Genomic DNA, 21,016 nt, shown 5'->3' on the forward strand with positions numbered 1-21,016 from the left:
TCTCAACACTGTATCGCATTGATATAATTTTTTTAAACTGCAAAAATTGACACTTGTGAATATGTCTACATGACAAAATACGTGAAAATTAATAAATTTACAGTATCTTGTATCATAATAACAAGACATTAACATTTGACAAGCATTTTACAGGAATTAAATGTAACACAACTTGAGCTAACTTCAGTGGCAGTTAGTGAGAGCTGAGCATAAAATAAATCAATACCAACCTTAGATATCTCTCTGGGTTGTTATTACTATCAATGTAGATTTTAGCCAGAGCATTATGTGTAGCTGTTTCATTAACTCCTTCATGTACTCTCATCTCCAGCCAAGGTAGAAGTAACTTCATTCTGTAAATAAAACGGGTTATAAAGAATTATTAGAACACTGATTGATCCCTTCAGAATGATTTGAAACTGCACATTTATACTCCTTTTAACAGTAAGTGAAGATGTTTATCTAAGGCATCAATATATTATACTTCAGAAAAGGATGATTCTTTGATCAAATATGAAAATAATATTAAAATAATGTCACAGAATCAATTTAATATGATATATATATTAAAAATTTGCAGTCATTTTCATATAACATAGATTCAATATTTCATTCTAACCTCATCACTTATTCATTTATCATATGACATACATTCATCACTGACGATACAACAGTTCTCTTTACATGACAATAAATTTGCATTGGTTAATAGCACAGGCACTGCACGTATTTTAATCTATTGGAACTGTTTAAGAAAGTAGTTTCAGGTATATATTTGTTTCAAATAAATATATCAACCTAGAAGTTGGACTACTTGTATTTCTGCAGTACCATACATTGTATTCGTGGATTTGATTATATATGGGACTTTATTTTATACTGAGACAATAACTACATTGGATCATTGGTTGTTATTTAATCCCAACAGACCATGGACTTCATCCGCAAATGACTTCTCTGCACCATTACAAGAACTATTACTATAAATTAATCTTTACCTGTTTCTCTTTTCTACTTCCTCCACAAGTTCATCAGTAGAGAATTGTCCCTTGACAACCATGATGAGTTGTTTGATGACATCTTCACCACAGTCAACATCCAATAGACCCCCAATAACTACAGGTAATCTGGCTGGGTTCACCTGTACAGTGACAAAATGCAACCATTTAAACTTTGAAATTGATACGTTAAATGTCTACAGGAATGACACTTTAAAAGTACAACATTTTCATTTTACATTTGAGTATGTAGAAAATCATGTATAGTTCCATCTGCTTTTATGGTTAAAAATAGCAAAGCATCTTTTGTCAATTGTGCTCTTGTCGGTAACTATCCACCAGGCCACTAACATGAATACTACAAAATAAGTTCATACATCAATGCAAAATAATTCTTTTCCATTCATAACCTCTCAATTATCGCATACCTTTTGTACATATATTTCAATGTATTTTTGTAGACTGTTTCTGTACAAATAGAGGACCAAATCATGAACAAAGTCAAATCTGTCACAGACAATGATCAATGGCAGCTGATCTGTCAGTTTGGCTTCCTGAAAATGAATCAAGAAACATAGTAAGTTTATTTAAAGCTTAATTCAATGTTGAACAGTAATATTATTAAAATTTGATCATTCTGTAAAGCGTAAAGGGTCTTGTTACTACACATATTTTAAGAAAAATTCCAATATATTGGTAAAATGAACTGTGCTTACCACATATAGTATACCTCTTTAAAATATCACATATCTTTTTTCTCAAAACTGCTGTCAACCTCCACAAAAATTACCCAAATAATTTTGATCCAAAGGGAAGTAATTCTATTACCAACATAAACATACCAAAATGTGTTTAACTCAAAGGGGAGTAATTCTATCACCAACATAAACATTTGCAGTTTATTTTGCAAAATAATAGTTGTTTTATGACTAAGATGGATAATACAACCAACCAATTAACTGAGGAATTTCATCTTCAGAATATTACCTTAAGAAAGTTTTTGACTCTCTCTGGTTCATAACACTGACTTTCCCTACAAATTCTTTCTACTTCTTTGATTTGTCCAGTTTTACAAGCTGCTGAAATGTACTTAAAATGTACATCTGCATCCTGACTGAAGTTGACAATGGATCCAAGGAAGTAGAATAGTCCTGAAACACAAAATGAAAAGATATTTGACATTTGCTTGTTAACATGGTAATACTATGAAAACAAGAACTGACTACGTAATTAAAAGCATAGAAATATCAGATGATATTTTAGGGCAATTAAAGGAAAAAATGTTTAAGGGGGGGGGGGGGGGAGACGGACAGCATCATAAAAATTATATGGATTGGGGTATTTCCAGGCTTACATAGTAATACTTTGTTATGAACATTTAATTTTAATTCTATGGGTGGTTGGATATAAAAAAATGTGCTGTCCAACCCTCCCATACACATTTTCCAGGAATAGCCTTTATATGATATTAAGTGAAAGTCAAGAACTACAAGAATTTCTTATCTCAGGTTCTGTCGTGATACTAAATAATATTGGCAATTCCCAATGTCAATACATAAAATCAACTGTTATGTCGCAAATAAACAGAATAACGCCAGATTTTAACATCCCAACAGAACATTACATTACCAGTAATATTTTCTGTCTCAACTTAAAAAATGCCGTTGTTCTGTATGTAAGACAGCAACACATCTCACAACTCCTTACCTTCATAACTCTTGAATGATTCAAATATTTCTATGAGTGAATTTGTTGACAATTGTTCATGATATTTAGATGCTATCTGAACACAGACTTGTAAATTTTGTCTGATGTTGGCCTGCAACATAGCTTTCAGACATTCCAGTGAGTCTTCTACTGACAGGGATCCAAAATAGTTCACCAGCCACTGAAAAAAAAAATCACTTAATGATACATTTACATATTAACTGTTCGGAAAATTATTAACTTAGAGATACACAAAATACCTGTTTAAATCTAAAAACTGGGATACAAGCTTGCAACATAAATACTTACAAAAGTCCAATCCATCAAAAGTTCTAACAGTTAAAATAGTTCAAGTACTAAATATTTGGACCTAGTACTGAATTTAATTTATTCTTTTAGATTTAAAAGCCATACTCAAATTTAATTAACTAGATCTTACACTAAGATAAGCCATACTATGTGCATGTAAAAAATGCCTGCGACTTATGTAAGAGTAATATCATACATAAGGTGTTGACAGACAGACTCGATGATCAGTATAATGACAGGAGGAATAATAAATTGTTCACTTACCTCTGGGTTGAGTAAATGTGTATGGACAACAGCTCTCTTGATATCATACAGTTCAGTGTAGGGACAGATAGACAGACTCAATGATCAGTATAATTAACAGGAGGAATGATAAATTGTTCACTCACCTCTGGGTTGAGTAAATGTGTATGGACAACAGCTCTCTTGATATCATACAGATCAGTGTAGTGCTCTAAAGCCTGAAAATACATAAAACTCAGTTTAAAGTACTGCTAAATCTATCAATTCAATAAAACATAAGAATTTGTTTATCAAATGCTATCTGGTTTCATTTCCATGAGATCTATTATGTTACATCTAGCAAAATAAATAGTTTGATGAATCAACAAGAACTTGAAGATGATGATACTTACTCTCTGGAGGAGACCAGCTTTCTCACAGAGCTGAGCAATGTGTGCCTTATCATAGTGTGTAAACATCTGATTTCCTAGAATAGCATCAGCAACCTGGAAATAGAAGAAGTTTCAGACCTTGCTGTTATAGAAATGTCATAGTAGTTGAAAAAGGGCAATATTATCATATTTGACATGACTAAGTCATAAAACTACCACATAATCATCAATAGGAAAGATTTCATTTTATGCTACAGAAATTATTTTATTCTTAATACATTTATGCCATGAAAATTGACTTTATTTATAATTGTGAACACATTTTTTTTTACATATTAATGCTTTTATCTAAGCTTGTACTCATTTCACTATAATACAATCTGACCTGTGGTGCCGACATCAAGTTCATCTCCAGAAGTCTAGTTTGTAAAGGTCCTTCTGCTGGTCTGTTGTTCTTCAGGGCATCCAATAAGAATGATGTACATTGTTGTATCAGGTTGAATTCCATGAATACGTCTACAATCTGAAAACAATATAAGGAACATATAGAGATTAAAACACTAGTTGTTCATCATAGAGTTAATAATGAAGTTGATACATCAGTAATTCTAATGATCAGTATCAGTTCCACAATTTTTTAACTGCCCATACTTCTTTTTAACTGAAAGTAAAGTCTTCTGTTTTTGCAACCAGGGTCAATACAAAATGAAGAGTTTAACAAATTTCTTGTATAATTTGTCAGTATACCTTGCACAAAGGTTACAAAATACTTCTGTACAAATATAGAAATGTTCCAATACAGGATCTTAACATTTTATTTTTTCCCCATAGAAACAGCTCCAGAGATATATTTGCCAATTTTACTTAAAGGTATGGTTCTTGAAACCACTTAGACTTGGAATGATTCCAGATTTCTAAATGCTTAAAAACTTTTTTATGGCACATAATTGTTTTTTGTTTTGAATCAATGCATTTTTTGAACACTGATGATCAATATAGCAAGAAAAGATGTAAGAAGAATGTCCATGGTCAGTATTGTACAAAGAACAAATCTGACTTCTACTGTCTTCTTTGTTGATATCAGCATGAAAAAGGCAGAAGTATACATAATATATACAATCCATAATTAAAAAGTCATGCAGGTTAATTGTACAACTTGGCAATTTAGGCAAAAAAAACAAAACCCAAAACATGTCTGTTTCCTGCTATCCTACCAACCCAATTTTTTTTCATATCTACACTAAACATTTAAGGCCATTTTGGCTCTAGCACTGTTAAAGTATTGTTTCCCCAATTCAATTTAATTCAATGTAAAATGCTTCTTTTAATTTCCCTACCCTATTTTTTATCTAGTTGGTAGCAGGAAAGAAGCCTATTTTTTATTTGCCTTACCTCATCGTATGGAGTGAATTCTACTTAACAAATCATCTACAGAATGCTTGACTTTTACATAAATATAAACAGACCTGATTAAGATCAGCAAGTGGTTCTTCATCCTCTACCAACATCTGTGAAAATGAAAGTCCTTGTTCTGGGTTCATCCTCATAATATTCCTCAACAGAGAGATGAAATCAGGTGTGAAGTTTGTTTTCTTGGCATACAACACTATTTTCTGGAATTGTCCAGTCTCAGCAAAACACTGAATAACTTTCATGGGTACATTAGCTCTGAGATAGACAGACAGAGCCAGTGTGGGATCAGTTGGTTTGACCAAATCTCCAAGTTCTTCACTACATTCAAGCTGTAAGTAAAGGATAAATGATTACTCTATAGGAGCATGACTTTGGTAATACAGTGGATTCCGCTTAATCGCATAGCCTATTTGCCAGTAAAAATTATGCAAATAACCGGGCTATTCTTATAACCGAAATTACGATTTTACCGGAAGTGTGAGTTCAGGTAAGATGACGATACTGTGGATCAACCAGGGATATCACTGTTCAACATTTCTGATCTGGTATTTAATTGTTATAGACCTTCTCATTGTATTGTTCTTTTATCAATAAATAATAATATATATTGTGTTTGTCTTGTTTATTGACCTTCTTTACGTTGTGTGTATTTATAAGTAAAACCACGTGTTTCTCATCTATAAATAGTCAAGTAATTTCCTGACCTTTCTACGAAAGCAAATCCCATATTTCATATTTCAGCCAGGATTCAGTGTAATATTCATCAATGTTTGCAGTTTGTGGGCTTTTGAAATGGTCTGTGTGTTTTTATTCCTCTGTTCATTGTACACTGATGGTTGTGTATTATACGCGTCATTGACCTCGATATATTCATATGAAGTGTGGATAGTATGGGGCACCTTAGGGTAGTTGAATTTCATTAGACATTGTACTGAATGAATGACTTTTAATTTTCGTATAATATTTATGCCTAGTAACCCAAGCTCACTCAAAACTGTTCAGCTCATTAAAGAAAATTAAATTTACATTGATAATCATTTGTAGTCGGAAGAATTTAAATAGGGACAAAAAAATACCCCAAGCCGAACCTCAAGCCGCACCATAAGGTGATGTTCGGCATGTCGTCAGAAGTCATTGTTCACCTAGGTGCTTGTTTATTTTAATGTAATTAGAAATCATTTATATTGTCTTTTATGTCCACGATTTTTTTAATCCATTATTAACACCTCCTGATTGATGATAATCTAGTTTTTACAACAATAAATATGACATATTTATGACCCGAAGGCTTAAAATAGAATTTGGGAAAACCTGTCTTTACCTGGACGAGGCAAAATTCTCTATGCAATAAACCGAAATGCACCTCCAAGGCCTATGCAAATAAGTGATTTTTTCCCTAATAGAATAATAGGAAATGGTTTTGTGCAGGAGAAAATTATGCTAATAACCGAAATATGCAATAAAGCGATATGCGATTAAGTGGAGTCAACTGTACATGTACTACTATTAAGTGGTTACAAACAGAGGTATCTGATCTAGTTTAAATTAAGAGAGAAATGATGTTAGAAGATTGTCCATGGTCAGTAATGTATAGAGAACAATCTGACTTCTACTGTCTTCATAGTTTATCTCAGCATGACAATAGTATAATTATACATATAAATACAATCAAAGTTATAAATCATGCAGAAGTTTCATAAGTTGACAGAAAATAATGTATTTTGTTTTGTTTTATATACCAGACCCACCTCCTTTAGACATTTCTTAAAAGTGAAAGAAAAACTAAATACTTAAGGACCAAAAGATAAACTTTCCAAATATCATTGTGCACTACCATCATTTTTATTATTCAGTTGTTGGATCTCAAGACCTTAATATAAAACAGATCCCAATTCTTGTAGAAAATCTAAGATGCTATCAATTTCATATAAAGACTCCAACCTTGTCCTCTTTTAACCATTTCTCCAACAGTTGTTTTCTGCCTTGCTGTAAAACAGGTCTACACAATTCTAGTGATTCATATTTGTTCAGTTGGCCCTTGTCTAGCAGGATACCAAAGTACTGCAGTAGTGGGGATGTCTGACCTTGTTGTGTGGGGACTTGTTGAAATCTCTGGATAGTCTGTGGGGTTCTTAGGATACCCTAAAATATTGCAAAAGATTTTGAGAGATGACTGAATAAATTAAAAATAATTCTTTTTGCAAATAAAAAAGATCCCAACTTGGGTTTTTATTGCACAAAAATGAATTCTTTAGTGAAATCTGCCATATCAATATGAAACAAACTGCGCAATGAAAGAGACATTTTCTAAAACAAAAAACCTAAAAAAAAAAAAAAACAAAGTTCAAGAATTGTATTACAAAATGGCGGTCCAATGAAACAATGTTGTATGTACACCTAGAACAAGAGATGCGAATAAGAAATGTCTTATGACAAAGCAATGCTAACCTTAGGAGCACTAGCAGCAGCCTTGGCAGCCTCAGCATAGTTCCCACTCTGGAACAAGGAATTAAACTTCCTAACAAATAGGTCTTCACCGCCCTGTAGATTGGCTCTGGTAGCTATCTTCAGGGCCAGGTCAGGGTTGTTCAATGTGTTAGTAATGTACTGAACGATGTTATCCTCTTCTACACTTACTGACAATACCTGAAATAAACCACAATGTCATTATTAACTGTCACATTGTCAAGATGATTAAAACAAAGCACAGAACTTGGTATTAGCTAGTGGTCATTTAACTTCTGACAATAAAGCCATATGACATTTGTTGTAGAAAGCAAAGTGACTGTCAAAACACATTTCATTCTATATTTTTAATAACAGATTGTAGGAGTATCAGCTAAAATGTGTACAGCTCATTGTAACATTTAACATAAAAATGTTTTAAACATGTACTTTACCAAAAAAAAGTATTTCTAAATAATGCTACATGAAAAGCACTTGTGTCTATTATTTTTTTTTTTACAATGGAGCATTAGGGGTGTCAGTAACAACATCTAAAATCAATAATTATATCATAGATAACATACCTGTCCTTTTCTGTTGACACCAATAATACCATTAGTAGGTTCATGTGGGGCTGTAACAAAGATGGTATCCCCACTGATTCTGTTCATGTAGATACAGGTACCAGTCTCAATGTCATACAGATGGATGTAGCCATACTTTGTTATTAGGAATGATACACCATGTTTCTGACTGACCTAAAATAATAACAAAAATATACTGTTATATATCTACACCTAATGATTAAGGTAAGGTATAATAAAAAAAAATAAAAGTACAGTTAATTTAGAAATATTTTATGCATTAATTATTGTGATTTTTCATTGGGTCATACATGTAAGTGTTAAGTTCGCTTAATCATCTATAAAAAGCAACACACCTAATCTGAAACCAACCTATCCATTGGGAACCGAAATAATTGCGACGAAACTCAGATGGACACACAAGGTGATCAAATATATATACTCCTTCTGTCTCAAAGGGATTACAGGATTTCTCCACTCGAGATGGTTAAATTTTAGATTTTAAAATCTATAATTTAACTATCGAGAGTGGAGAAATCCTTTAATCCTGAGATGAGGGAGAATCTGTTTCTCCCATGAATAAAACCATAAACATAAATTAAACAACATCCTAAATTCTCCCAACATCAACTACGTCATCAAGGACCTCCCCTCCAGTCATCAAGTCATTACGTCATCGATATCACTACCATTGTGATTAGTTGATACACTACCAACTAATCTTTTAAAATATGAATAAATTCGTAAATCAACAAGTATTTAATTGATCGATGATATGAATAACAAATATAAACAAGGTAAACATGGTAAGCATGGGAGTCTTCATGCAACACTTTAATTTCCCGGCACATGTAGGAAGCCTATGACTGGGAAAAAAATAAACCACCCACTCGTTGAGTGGCATATGATTTCTGAACTTATAGTAAATGAAAATGTTTTAATTTGAGGAATTTTTTTTAATGACATTATTTGCCATGTCTAATTATGTTTGTTTGTTTGTTTGTTGGGGTTTAACGTCCGAGCAGCAATATTTCAGCTATATTCAGACGATGAACATGAAATGGATGATAAAATGAACATGAAATGAAAAAAAAAGGATGGGTCACAAGGACAATAGGGTCGACAAATTTTGATTGCCACTGGAAAAAGGGGGGATGGGTAAGGTCGGCCAATTTAGCCTCCTGTGGCGGAGCGCAAAGGTTCCTACTCCTATCGAATACCACAGCAGGGTTTTTTAACGTGCGAGGAACGTGGCATCTTTCCCAACACGGTGCACCACTATGGTTTGCGGTCAGGTTTTCCGTATTATAGCCTGACAACCCCAGCATGTAACACGCCAGGGGTACCCCATTCCACCACCTGGGGCACACATCCCAGTTGCTCTGTGGGCAGAGCGCCTAGCCCCCGGCTAGGTTTCTGAGCACTATTTAGTCGCCTTATACGACAAGCTTAGCGCTGCTGCAGGCCTATTCTTTTAACACCCGGACCTGCACGGGGCGCCATGTCTAATTAAGAAGGATCAAACTGAACAATATTATGTAAGTGATATCAGTTGGATGCTAAAGACAAAAATTGATGAATACTTTTCATTGATGTTTTCTTTTTAAAGCCAAATATCTAAATATCTAACAGAATAGAAACAGAATATACCAATTCTTGACTAATTTCACTGAATGAACCAGAAAAAACAGGTAATCTATAAAATATGGACATCACTGACTGACCTGCATAGCTACAGGGAAATCATTCTGAGCTTCAGGTGGGAAGAACACATCAACAGCTTTCTTAGCAAATGGTTGGTTACCCTGGGGTGGCTGTCCTACTTCTATTATATGGAGCTGAAGACAAAATCAACAATTAAAAGAAGATTCATTTTAGAACAAAGAATTTTCATGACTTTCTACTCGGTAAAGTAAAAATTGAAATTTCTGTCCTAGTAAAATTTTTATTGTTGTTTTTCTTATCTTCTGAATTTTTCGCATTGGAAAAGGGAAACAAAAGATATTGACTGTTACTATTTAAAAAAAAAAGGTATAATAATTAAAACCAAGGTGTACCTTAGTTCACAGTTATATGTCTGGAACAAGCCTGCACATCCCGGGTAGTAAAAGTGACAATTTAATTAAATATAATAAGGCTGTAAACTAAATCAAAACTAACATAAAAAAGCTTTAAATGAAAGCAATAGCATTTTTCAAATCATACTTAAAAAACAAGTGGTCGATATCACCAAAAGCCGTAAGCGCAAAATCAATAATAACTAATGATGTCACAATCCCTTTTTTTTCTCATTATGATGTCTTAACTTAAGACTAATTGCACAGTAATGATTTTTTGTGATATCAACCACAGGTGTACATACCTTTCCTCCCTGAGCACCTCTGACAGCAAACATAAACAGAGTGGATGGATTGGCATTGTTATCAACTTTCATCTGGGCAAAAGCAGCAGCATGGCCTTCAATTGGCTGACTGACTTTCCTTTCTGTGGAGTACAGCTGCATTGCTCCTACTACTCTGTTTTGCTGAAAAAAAAAAAAATTCCTTCAAGAATTAGGTCTCATGGCAATCTTTAATTAACAGCGCTTAATCCTGGCATGCCACCTTGCTTGGGTAATTTTCCACCTTGTAATGGACAAGCATGACCTGAAAAAACTATTCAATTGTATTTCAGTCAGAAAAAAATATATTGTAATGAAAATAATGAAGGAATGTACCAACAAAAGTTAGAAACAAAGGTTGAAACTTAAATAAAACTCTTCAAATTTAGTCTTTTCATCATTATTGGAGAAAATGTCTTCAAGGGAATCTAGTTCTACGTGAATGCATGGATTTTAGGAATATATTAACTCAGTAAGTGTATGATAATTTTGGTGCAATGATCGTTTGATTCAGTTGTGTTTTGGTTATAGGATGTTATGAGGAAAAAAGTTCATTAGTGATATATCACTGAACTTTGAAATACTTACCTCAGAACTAGTTACCTATTCAGTAAGGAATAAGTAACTTCTATACATGTATTACAAAAAAATGTGCATTTAGTCATATGGCATATAATACAATAGCTCTTGCACATCTCAATTTTTTTTTCTTGATTAGAGATTTCTAATACATATATAACCTACATACACAGACAATAAGGCAGCGGTCTACAGCTAAACCTCTACACATTGAAAAAAAAAAAAAAAAAACGAACAAAAATGCCAATTACATGCTAAGAATTTAGTTCCTGTTTCCATTTCTACAAATAGCTCAGATGGCTGTTGTTAGTATTGAAGAAAAAAATGCACTCTACACCATGCAGTTGTTTTCATGAATGATTGTAAGGGAGATAATTTGAAAGGGAATTTCATCCAGTTTTCATGCCCATACTTTGTACATGTATCAGGGTTGGGCTATTCAATATTTATGACATTTTTAGGAATATTAATATATATATACATATGAAAAATCAAAATAATCAAAAACTCATATAGTGTAACTTTGAAATAATAAAGAACAAAACAAACCTAAATAATATAATTGCATTTAAGTCTAAAGTATCTGCACACTATAACTGATGGTGTATCTGATGAATTATGAGATTTCACACAATGTTAACAATATGTACTTCAAAATCAAGACTAGATCAAATTTTACTGTTGATACCCTCACCTCTATAAAATTGGACTTAAATATATTAATCCAATGTCTTTATTAGAATGAACCAACAGATATCTAGTCTCCAGATTAGAGATACCCTTCATTCAAAATGGTCATAATGCCCAGAAGCTAAATGAACACCATATTTGAACTTTAGACTCATAAGTGCAAAAATGTCTTAATTATCATTTGAAATCAAAATATTTGAAGGGTGAACTGACGAACAGACATAATAATCACTTAATATCCCCAACATCACCAAGCAGTGGTACAAACATAGTACATTAATGGAAATTAAGTGATACCCCGCCACTCAAAGGTTAAAAAAGGAGATGACCTAACTTGCAATCTACATTTTGGATTTTGCTGAAAATTGAACTTAACCTGTATTTTATGTTACTAAACAACTAAACTAAGTTCAAAGGAAATTCATTGATCCTTTCTCAAGTTATTATCTGGAAACCATCAGGTAACAGAGTGACACACAACTTTTCTGAGGGTATCACATAATACCATGCAACTTTGTATGACAGGGTATAAAAACCGAGAAAGTAGCTCAGGTCTATTTTATTTATGAAAATCTTGTAACTACATGTGACCTTTTTAATCTTCTTCAAAAGACAAGAATATTCCAGCATAAACATTTCAGACATAAATACTTTAACACTAAATTTCTTTGAAGAAGTAGTAACAACATACAGTAACATGACCTACTTAGAAGGGCACCTGTTAACATTGTGTGATGAAAGGAAAGAAGGTGATGTGTTATGTGGGTGTAGTCTCAATACTTACTGATGCTTCTTGCCCCGTCTGAAATGTCATAAAATTGTTGGTAGAACACTACGTAGAGAAAAGAGCTGTACCAGAACATTTGAACAGTATGCTTTCAAATAATATAAATTAACCAATGCTTACAAGAACAATCTGTAATTTTGTGATAAATTTAGGACGCATCAAGATTGTTCACAACATGACTTTGTAGAGTAACTTTACAAGTGAATGATTGTGGTATTCAGTTCTTTGAATGTTAAGTTCCAAATCTATAGAGCAAACTATACAAATTGTTCTGAAACAGCTCTCAGATACCTGTAATATTTTCACTATTATGAACCAAAACTCTTCATTTTATTTCTTGGTTCTCAGGGTATTCTTCAATTGGCTGGGATTAAAAATCAAAGAATCGGCCATTTACTCAAGTAATCAGTATTCATTACTATTGTGTAAGAATGTTTTACTTCATGGAACATTTTAGCTGGAAAGCGCTAAATGGTATGTGTCAATTCAAATCACTGGAGAGGGAAACATTCAATTTCAACCTTTTCTCCCCCCCTCCCAAAAAAAAAAAATAATGATGTACATTTATTTGTCCACTACAAGAAATAACTAGAAATAAACAGTGAGTAGACTCACAAAGAGAATACATTTACCCCAGTTTCATATAAATAACTCCGAAATCCAATTTTCTCCCTTTGGAATCTAATGGCAGTAACTTTATTCCTTCATTTTGGGTCAAACTTTGTTTGTACATGTACATGTAGTAGGTATTTATTTCATTACTATGGTGATAAAATTGTGAAATGTGTCACCATCAAAAGAGACAATGGAGGACCTAAGAACCAAGACAAAATTTTGGGGCTAAACATTATTTCAATTGTGATGATTACTTAAACAAATGTGATGTGTTCATTTGATGTTAAATTATTTCATTTTAACATGGTCATACATAGAAATAATACAATTCATCAACAAGCATTCAGAAATTCATAGCATTCTAATCATTTTTAAATGCATTTGGTGTGAATACTACAGATATCTTTTTGTATTAATATTAATTCTATGAAACTGGCTATCACTAGTTCAATGATTTAAATATGTTAAAAGAAGGATGATTATACATGACCCAAAATGAAAAGATAATAGTAATCTAGAAAGTTGGGTTGTGATGTGAATGTATAATAGACAAGAACTCTTCATGTATGTGTTAGCACAGTTATATCATAGTTATGTGCATTTAACAACATTCTATAAATAAATGTGATGAAAGCAATTCATACAGTCACATGGCAATGTTTGAATATGTAATTGTTCGACAACTCAAGTAAACATATTCAAGTAAACAAAGAGATGTGACAACAAAAGTGAACTTAAGCACACCATGGTAGCCACACCTGTGTTTATACCAGAAGTACTGACAACACCTATTTTTACCTGAGCAGAAATTCCTATAAGCAAGAGCCACTGTTGTTTGGCATCAGTTCTGTAGTTGATAATCTGACAACCAGCTAGGTTGGTGTGTCTGTCAAACATCTTTAAGGGCTGTGAATCACCTATTAAATGGAACTTTAAGTTCTTATATGTAAATCAATACAGATACATAGAAATAATTTAAACAAATTGCTAGTTCAGGAAAAATGGTTATTTACCATATGTAATTTATATTCACAAAAGAAAAATAACTACCGGTAATAGAAACCTAGTTCCAAAAAAAAAAAAAAAAAACCAACAAAAAAACTAAACAAGAGTTTTTATTTAATGTGATAAATGTAACAATGTTAATACTTTACACTCTTAACAGTTTTGAACAAATAGCCTACCCACCTTCAAAACATGCACATCAATGGAGTCTTATTAATCATATAGTTATCAAACATAATGTACTATTGAATGAAGACCAAGATACAGTATACCTTACTTAAAATTAAGAGACTGAGAACCAGAAAAATATATCAGAAGAAAAAAGATAAGTATAAAAATACATATAGTTACTAGTTAGAGGCAAAATAATATTATCTTTCCTATGACTCAATGTTCCCAGCATAGCACTCCAATAAACCATTAATACCCATCATATTGCTAAAGCATCAATTAATGCACACCCAACACTGAACAGTGATTCCCAGGAACTTTTGTCTTACATGTAAATTTGTAAAGGGTTAGGACCAGAACCTAGGTAAATAATAACTCAATGGTCCTAGGTCTGAAATTGAGAGTCCTTGACCTCTAACCCTCACTTATTTGAATCTCTGTTTTCTATAACCCTCAAGAATCACTGCTAATATACTAATAAAGAATGACTATTAATCCTTCACCATAATGCCATCAAATTGTATCATGCTAATTTACCTTGACCTTTAAATGATGCAAAACAGATCATCCTTTTAGCAAAAATATCTCACAAAGCATGTTAGTACTGTTAATTGAAGATTATTAATATTTTTCTCTCTCAAAGTTGAAAAGAAATGTTATTAAGAATTAATAATTTAAACATATGCAGAGTCTGGGAAGACAAATTTATGAATGAATGAACTTTATTCTCATTAACTACGAATTACATAGTTAAAGAGAAACAAGAAACACAAATTTTCATCATCTTTTTTCAAACTAAAATAATTCACAATTTCACTCAAAGAGACAATAATTACCTTACAAGCACATAATAGCCATTGCTTCCCAATCCCTGGCAATTATAAATTTAACTTAAATGTTTCAGCATATTATAGAACTCATACATGTACATGTAATAAACTGATACTACCTTCCATACTCCAGTGATAGCAAGCAACATCTGTTACCAGGGCAACAGTATTGACAGAAATCCATTTCCAGAAAACAACTTCCTCTGTCATAGTGTGGGACTTCATCTTGCTCTTCATTTCAATATTGAAAATCTGTAGTGTCTTTCCAGCTGTAAATGCAATGTGAGACCTACATGTACTTCCTTACTTGATAAAGAGGTGTTACCACACTGGCATCCATATTTTGTTACCAATTTCATTTAACAGGATTGCAAACCTCTTAAATGTTGCACCTAATGACAATGTTACAATAAATTTGTCTATAAACATTTAACAAACATGACTGTTTTCTTAATATCACTTAAGGATTGATAGCAGATGTAATACATTCAGATATGTTTACCCAAATCTCTAACATTCTGTAATTTGACAACAAAATTTGGCCATCATTTTTTTATGGAGATTTCTGATAAGTCTCAAAATTTGCAGTGAAAATAAGTGTGCTGAGAAACCACAAAGGTTTACAGCTCTGCATGAGTGACATACATGTAGTTTAAGAACAAAGTATTTTAAATATTCTTGCAGAACTTAGTTAGTATTCTACCAAGCCATACCTTTCAGGGCAATAACTTTACTAGCTGGATTCATAATTGCTGAGTCAGCAGAAATTGGCCTCCTGATAGGGTTAGAAGAGTCATTCATGTCAATAATAACAACTTGTGCTGTCTCTCCAACCTTCTCACGGACACAGATAAACTTGTCCGACTCCATGGTGAGGCAACTGAAGCCAATGTTGGCTGCATTGATTCCAACATTTGTGAGCTGCAAAAAGAAATCATTAATTAGAGAATTTTTTTGTCTCTCATTTACTACCATCAGCTGTCCAAGTGGATAAGAATGAAAGTGGTAAGAGCTACAAATTATAAGTTTAACAGTGATTGGGATTGAAATTTTGATATTGGGCCATTACAGAGATTTTCATAATTTCAATTAGCCATTCTTTAACATTCTTTGTAATAATTTCTAATTTTTATGGGACATTTTCAACTGGAATGTGATAAAAGGCACATGGCCCTCTCTAATCCCTATCACTGGTATAAAAAATACAATTGCAATGTACCTAATAACTACAGTTAAAGTGAAAAAGTTTTTGATTAGCTAGGCAGAAACGTAACAAGGATGTATCTATTTAACTTTATTTATTCATGATATGCATTGACTATCAGATAAAACAAGACTCAGTTTAGATTAGATTTCATTTTCTATTTAATTATAGAAAACTTATCAATGTAATAGATGTCAGTCTCAGGACTAATATAACTTTTACAAAAAATTTGTTTGTAATATGATTTTCCTTTAAATTTACATCAAATTAAATTAAAAATCAATCATGAAGAGGAAAAATTTCTGCACTGGTTTTTAACATGAACTTCTAGACAGCATAATTTCTGGCCGAACCAGAATGATTCCAATATCTACTTCACCTTAATCTGTGTGGGAATTCTATAATGCTTTTTAGAAGATTTTTTTTCTTTTCCTGAAATCAATACTGGATCTTTTTAAAAGGATACACACATCATAAACCTTGTATAAGAAATTGATTCACAATTCTTTGAAATTAACCCCTATTTTATCATAATCATTAATCTAATAAATATTGAATTATTTAGACAAGATCAAATAATTGTCTAAACAAATTCTCAAAACCCAACACCTAATAGGTCTAACATAATTACAAGACAATTGGCATTGCATAGCAGGATGGCGTGATGTCAGCATATTGACATGTATATTGATTGTACTATTACAGAATAAACTTGTATTGATTAGATGGATGTAGTATTCTGTTTCCTAGTAATCTATGTTGAACCAGGCTCTATGATTTATATCCCAAAGATGGTACTAGAATCAAAGCAAAAAATTTTCCAATCAATTTTGTTTTTTATTTACTACACAGAACTATGTTTTGTAGTTAATGCTCTCATGCAGAAGAGACCCAATCAATTTTCAAGAAACACTTTTAATCACTGAATAATTATGGAGAACATTCAACAACACTGGATAACATAGATATGAATTTCCAATATTTTTAAAAAGTGAGAACAGGTGGAAATTTGTACCTAAATAGATAATATAGAAACAAATTTGGCGAAAACAGATGTTTTTAAATAAAGTCTTGAGACTTACTCAGGGGTCGCATTGGGAGGAGGTCATGGGCCATTGAACCAAAAAATGCAAAAATGACCCGAAAGATAGGGAAGCATGGGTCAATGGCCCATTTAGTGTGTGAGAATATGCATTATTCATATAATCAGCCCATTGTAAAATTTGAAATCACCCATTTCATGTCACAAGAAAAGGTCATTGACCCAAAGCGAGAAAATTCAAGAGTTATCTCTGCAGTCATTCTACCATAAATGAGACTCTCCATAAAATAACAAATACGTAACACGTGCTTTATACACTTACATGTCGTCATGAAAGGCTGAAGGAGCACCATGGTTTTTCAAGTGGATGTTTAGGCCCCCAAAAAACAAGTCTGGTTTCCTGCTATTAGCAACAAAAAAATAGGTTTGTAGGTCCAATAATAATTTTATTTTTAATTTTCTTTTCTTTAGACATATTTATATATGTGCTCTACTATAGTAAAATGATTTTATTGACACAATGTCTTCCATCTTTTGTTACCCATTCTCTAACTTACTTCTCTTCCAACTGATATATAGTGCTTGGTTCAATTTAAAAAACAACATGATTGATTGTATATGGGTGGCCAACATGGTCACCACCACGTTATCATACATGTATGTTTAAAGGTTGAAACAGGAAGCCAGAAAACACAAAAAACCCAGAAAATAGTTTGAAAAAAAGCTCAAGAATTGCCAGCAAAATAATAAGGTCGGTCAGGAAGCAGGACATAAGAATATTAATTTTTTGGCCTTATAAAACATATTTTTTCAAATCATTTTACAGCATTCTTCATTAAAATACAACTTCTTCAGTCTTAAATGAAAAAAAAGTTCTAGTTCAAAGAGGTTTCTTTTATATTGACTAGTTCCTAACTCTTGAACAATGATTTCAGTCAGTATATTTTTTTCTTTTGGCACACTTGGGTTCATCAGAAAATAGGTCATAGTGCAAAAATGATGCCCCAATGAACACTTTCCCAAAATCTTTCTTTGAAGGACAGTACAATACTGGAACTAATCTAGTTTTATGTAAAAAAAATACACATGTATTGAGTTTTCATGGAGCCCAAAAAGTGATATGTTAGTTACCTGCTACCTGACCTACATCGTCGCCAGTACCCTAATTTGAGCCTTCATGAACACATTAAGTGGTTGTTTGTAGTTACTTTTCAACAGTATATTTACATTCAGAATTGTCAACTTTTCTTTCATGTGTGGCAACATCCCTTCAGCACCTGCGTATGAGTGTTCATATCACAACTGGTACGCTATGCCAGAGCTAGACTTCTAACAAGTAGGCTTTACGAACAGGGTTATGTGAGCAACTCGATCAGTGTTTCTAGAAAAGCAGAGGATGTTTACCCTACCAGTGGACCTGGTCCATAACCCCAGTTTTAAGTGGAGTGTGAGTTGCTCATTTGCTTTTGTTACTTTGTATGTATTATTTTAGTTACTTTATGTTCTTTGTTGTTTATGTCTATTTTCCATGTCTGGTCTTTGTCTCTAGATTACATTCTTTTGATTACTGCTAGAACCTTGGTTCCCTTGATTACACAGACTTCAATTTGGAATAAAAAATATTCAACAGATTTATATTATTTATATAAATGCAGTGTGGGAAACAATTTTATCCCACCTTACCATTCTGGCTAGTGGAATATGGATCTTGCTAACCAAATAGAAATTCAACAACCCAAATTTCCTCCCATTGAAGTTTTTCATGTATTTTACAGTAACAAAATGAGTACTCCATTTCAGAACTCATATTCATAATTTCATAATTATATTTCAACAGATTAATCATTATGAAACCAGAAAATGTGTATCATTTGCTTCTTGTTCATTTTTGTTCTGACAAAAAACAACTAATTTGCAAGGTAACATACACCAAAATAATTTTGTTTGAATACTAATACGAGATCAAGACCGTTGCATGGGTTTTAGCACATCCTGTTTACCAGAAATTAAAATTGCAGATCGTAAACAATGCTTTACAAGTCAATAAAATTTTTCATATCATGCCAAAATATCACTTGACATATTCAAGCTAATCTTCTTAAGATGTAGGAAACCTGTTGGTTGGTTAACTTTCCCTGGAATCTGCCAATCAAATGAGGTCATACAATTGACAAGTGTAAGTAATGAGAACTTGCCAAATTACACATCTACTCATACTTGGCAAAGTGGCAAGCAGTAGTTTCCCACAATGAAAATGATGAATTTTGTTCAAGCCAGTTTTCATTCTTAGAGTCTGTAACTTTGATCTTCATAAAGATAGATGATTTCTTTCTCACAAAACATGCCATACATTGTACTTCACTATTTGCATGGTAATTTCATCAATTGTTTAAAAAAAAATATATTATTTTAAGAGCACTAAACTGTTACAAACGGTTATTTTAGGTGCACACCACCTACACAAGAGGACAATTTATTTCCTAAATCCTATAATATAACAGCCTTCACCTTAGTATGATGTGATAAAAGTATCATAAATGGATGCCAACACTATAGGACTATATATGTGTATGTAATTGTAAATGAGGTAAAAAAATATATAATACAACTACAACAGAAAGCTGGATTTGGCCAATTTGGGATACAATGACAATATGGTGCAGTGCCATACTAGATTGAGGATAACAAAAAAAGTTACACATGATGCAACAGTAATTTACAAAGTGGTTAGTTCAGGGTTCCCAGTTAAAAAAAATTTTCATTATTTTTCACAAAAGAAAATAGAACAAGTTACTCTGATTATTCACAGTTTAACATTCATATAATCTAACATAAAATGTATCATGTCTGGTTAACTCCACCTAATTCACCTTTGAACAAACAGATAAACAATTTTGGACAAGACTGAGTTTGACATTTTAATGTAAACATAAGACTCTCAAAAATAAAAACATATTTTGAACTTTTAAAGAACTGATCATTTCTAATCCCTACTACTACAGATGACTCATTAAGAAGTAAATTAAGAAATTACCTGCTCTTTGATGGAAGGGGGCGTTTCTGCACCATATTGTAATTAATAACAGTTAAACATGAAGCATCCAGTACCACCAATTCACAAATTTAAAACACTATCTAAACCCAAAGTATCATCTAAATGCTATTAATGACTCTGACAAAAACAATAATAAAGCATTATTTTAATGCATGCCGGAGCAGAATGTTTATTTCCGGTTTTCCCCTTGCCAAATCATCAGTTGTCAAAACATGCTACGCTTTCCAACAATAAAGATAGGATGTTTGGACGACAAATTCTATCTTAAGATTTTAATTGTTCAATAAAGATCACAACAGCAGAGTAAAACAGTAGAAATCGAATGATAAATTTAATTTATGAGTAAACGAGGGGCGTGAGTTGTGCACGTTACCGGTCTGGCTACCGTTTCAATACGCACCTGTAGATGCTCCTGGAATCTGATAGGTAACTGTTGAGTCATTGTAACTCCGACCAGTCCTGGCTTTGTTTGCTTTCCGAAATACGAATAAAAAGATAGTTATGACCGGTGTACCGGTACTTTCCTTGCTGACCGTAGTGTCTCTACTGTACAAGATGGCGGATACCGGCGTAAGAATATATACAAAC

General features: G+C 32.6%; 1 protein-coding gene across 2 annotated transcripts in view; it reads right to left on the bottom strand.

Annotated features, from left to right (window-relative positions):
- The window catches only part of LOC148608196 (clathrin heavy chain 1), a 31,014-nt gene extending 9,998 nt beyond the window's left edge, over positions 1 to 21,016 (bottom strand). The window contains exons 1-19 of one of the 2 annotated variants that reach the window (XM_088543632.1): positions 20,829 to 20,991; positions 15,841 to 16,048; positions 15,247 to 15,396; positions 13,920 to 14,038; positions 12,504 to 12,521; positions 10,433 to 10,594; positions 9,795 to 9,908; positions 8,071 to 8,244; positions 7,490 to 7,687; positions 6,983 to 7,183; positions 5,095 to 5,370; positions 4,014 to 4,151; positions 3,650 to 3,742; positions 3,404 to 3,475; positions 2,706 to 2,886; positions 1,986 to 2,149; positions 1,427 to 1,552; positions 999 to 1,141; positions 231 to 353 (exon numbers count right to left, since the gene is read on the bottom strand). In XM_088543632.1, the coding sequence (XP_088399758.1) occupies positions 231 to 353; positions 999 to 1,141; positions 1,427 to 1,552; positions 1,986 to 2,149; positions 2,706 to 2,886; positions 3,404 to 3,475; positions 3,650 to 3,742; positions 4,014 to 4,151; positions 5,095 to 5,370; positions 6,983 to 7,183; positions 7,490 to 7,687; positions 8,071 to 8,244; positions 9,795 to 9,908; positions 10,433 to 10,594; positions 12,504 to 12,521; positions 13,920 to 14,038; positions 15,247 to 15,396; positions 15,841 to 16,048; positions 20,829 to 20,870 (2,702 nt within the window). In that variant the 5' untranslated portion in view covers positions 20,871 to 20,991. Of the gene's footprint in view, positions 1 to 230; positions 354 to 998; positions 1,142 to 1,426; positions 1,553 to 1,985; positions 2,150 to 2,705; positions 2,887 to 3,403; positions 3,476 to 3,649; positions 3,743 to 4,013; positions 4,152 to 5,094; positions 5,371 to 6,982; positions 7,184 to 7,489; positions 7,688 to 8,070; positions 8,245 to 9,794; positions 9,909 to 10,432; positions 10,595 to 12,503; positions 12,522 to 13,919; positions 14,039 to 15,246; positions 15,397 to 15,840; positions 16,049 to 20,828 lie in introns of both variants that reach the window. The other variant, XM_088543633.1, reaches the window with a different exon arrangement.

Source organism: Perna viridis, chromosome 9, assembly GCF_037379345.1.
Source record: "Perna viridis isolate PV_CMFRI_1.1 ecotype Kerala chromosome 9, ASM3737934v1, whole genome shotgun sequence".
NCBI lineage: Eukaryota > Metazoa > Mollusca > Bivalvia > Mytilida > Mytilidae > Perna > Perna viridis.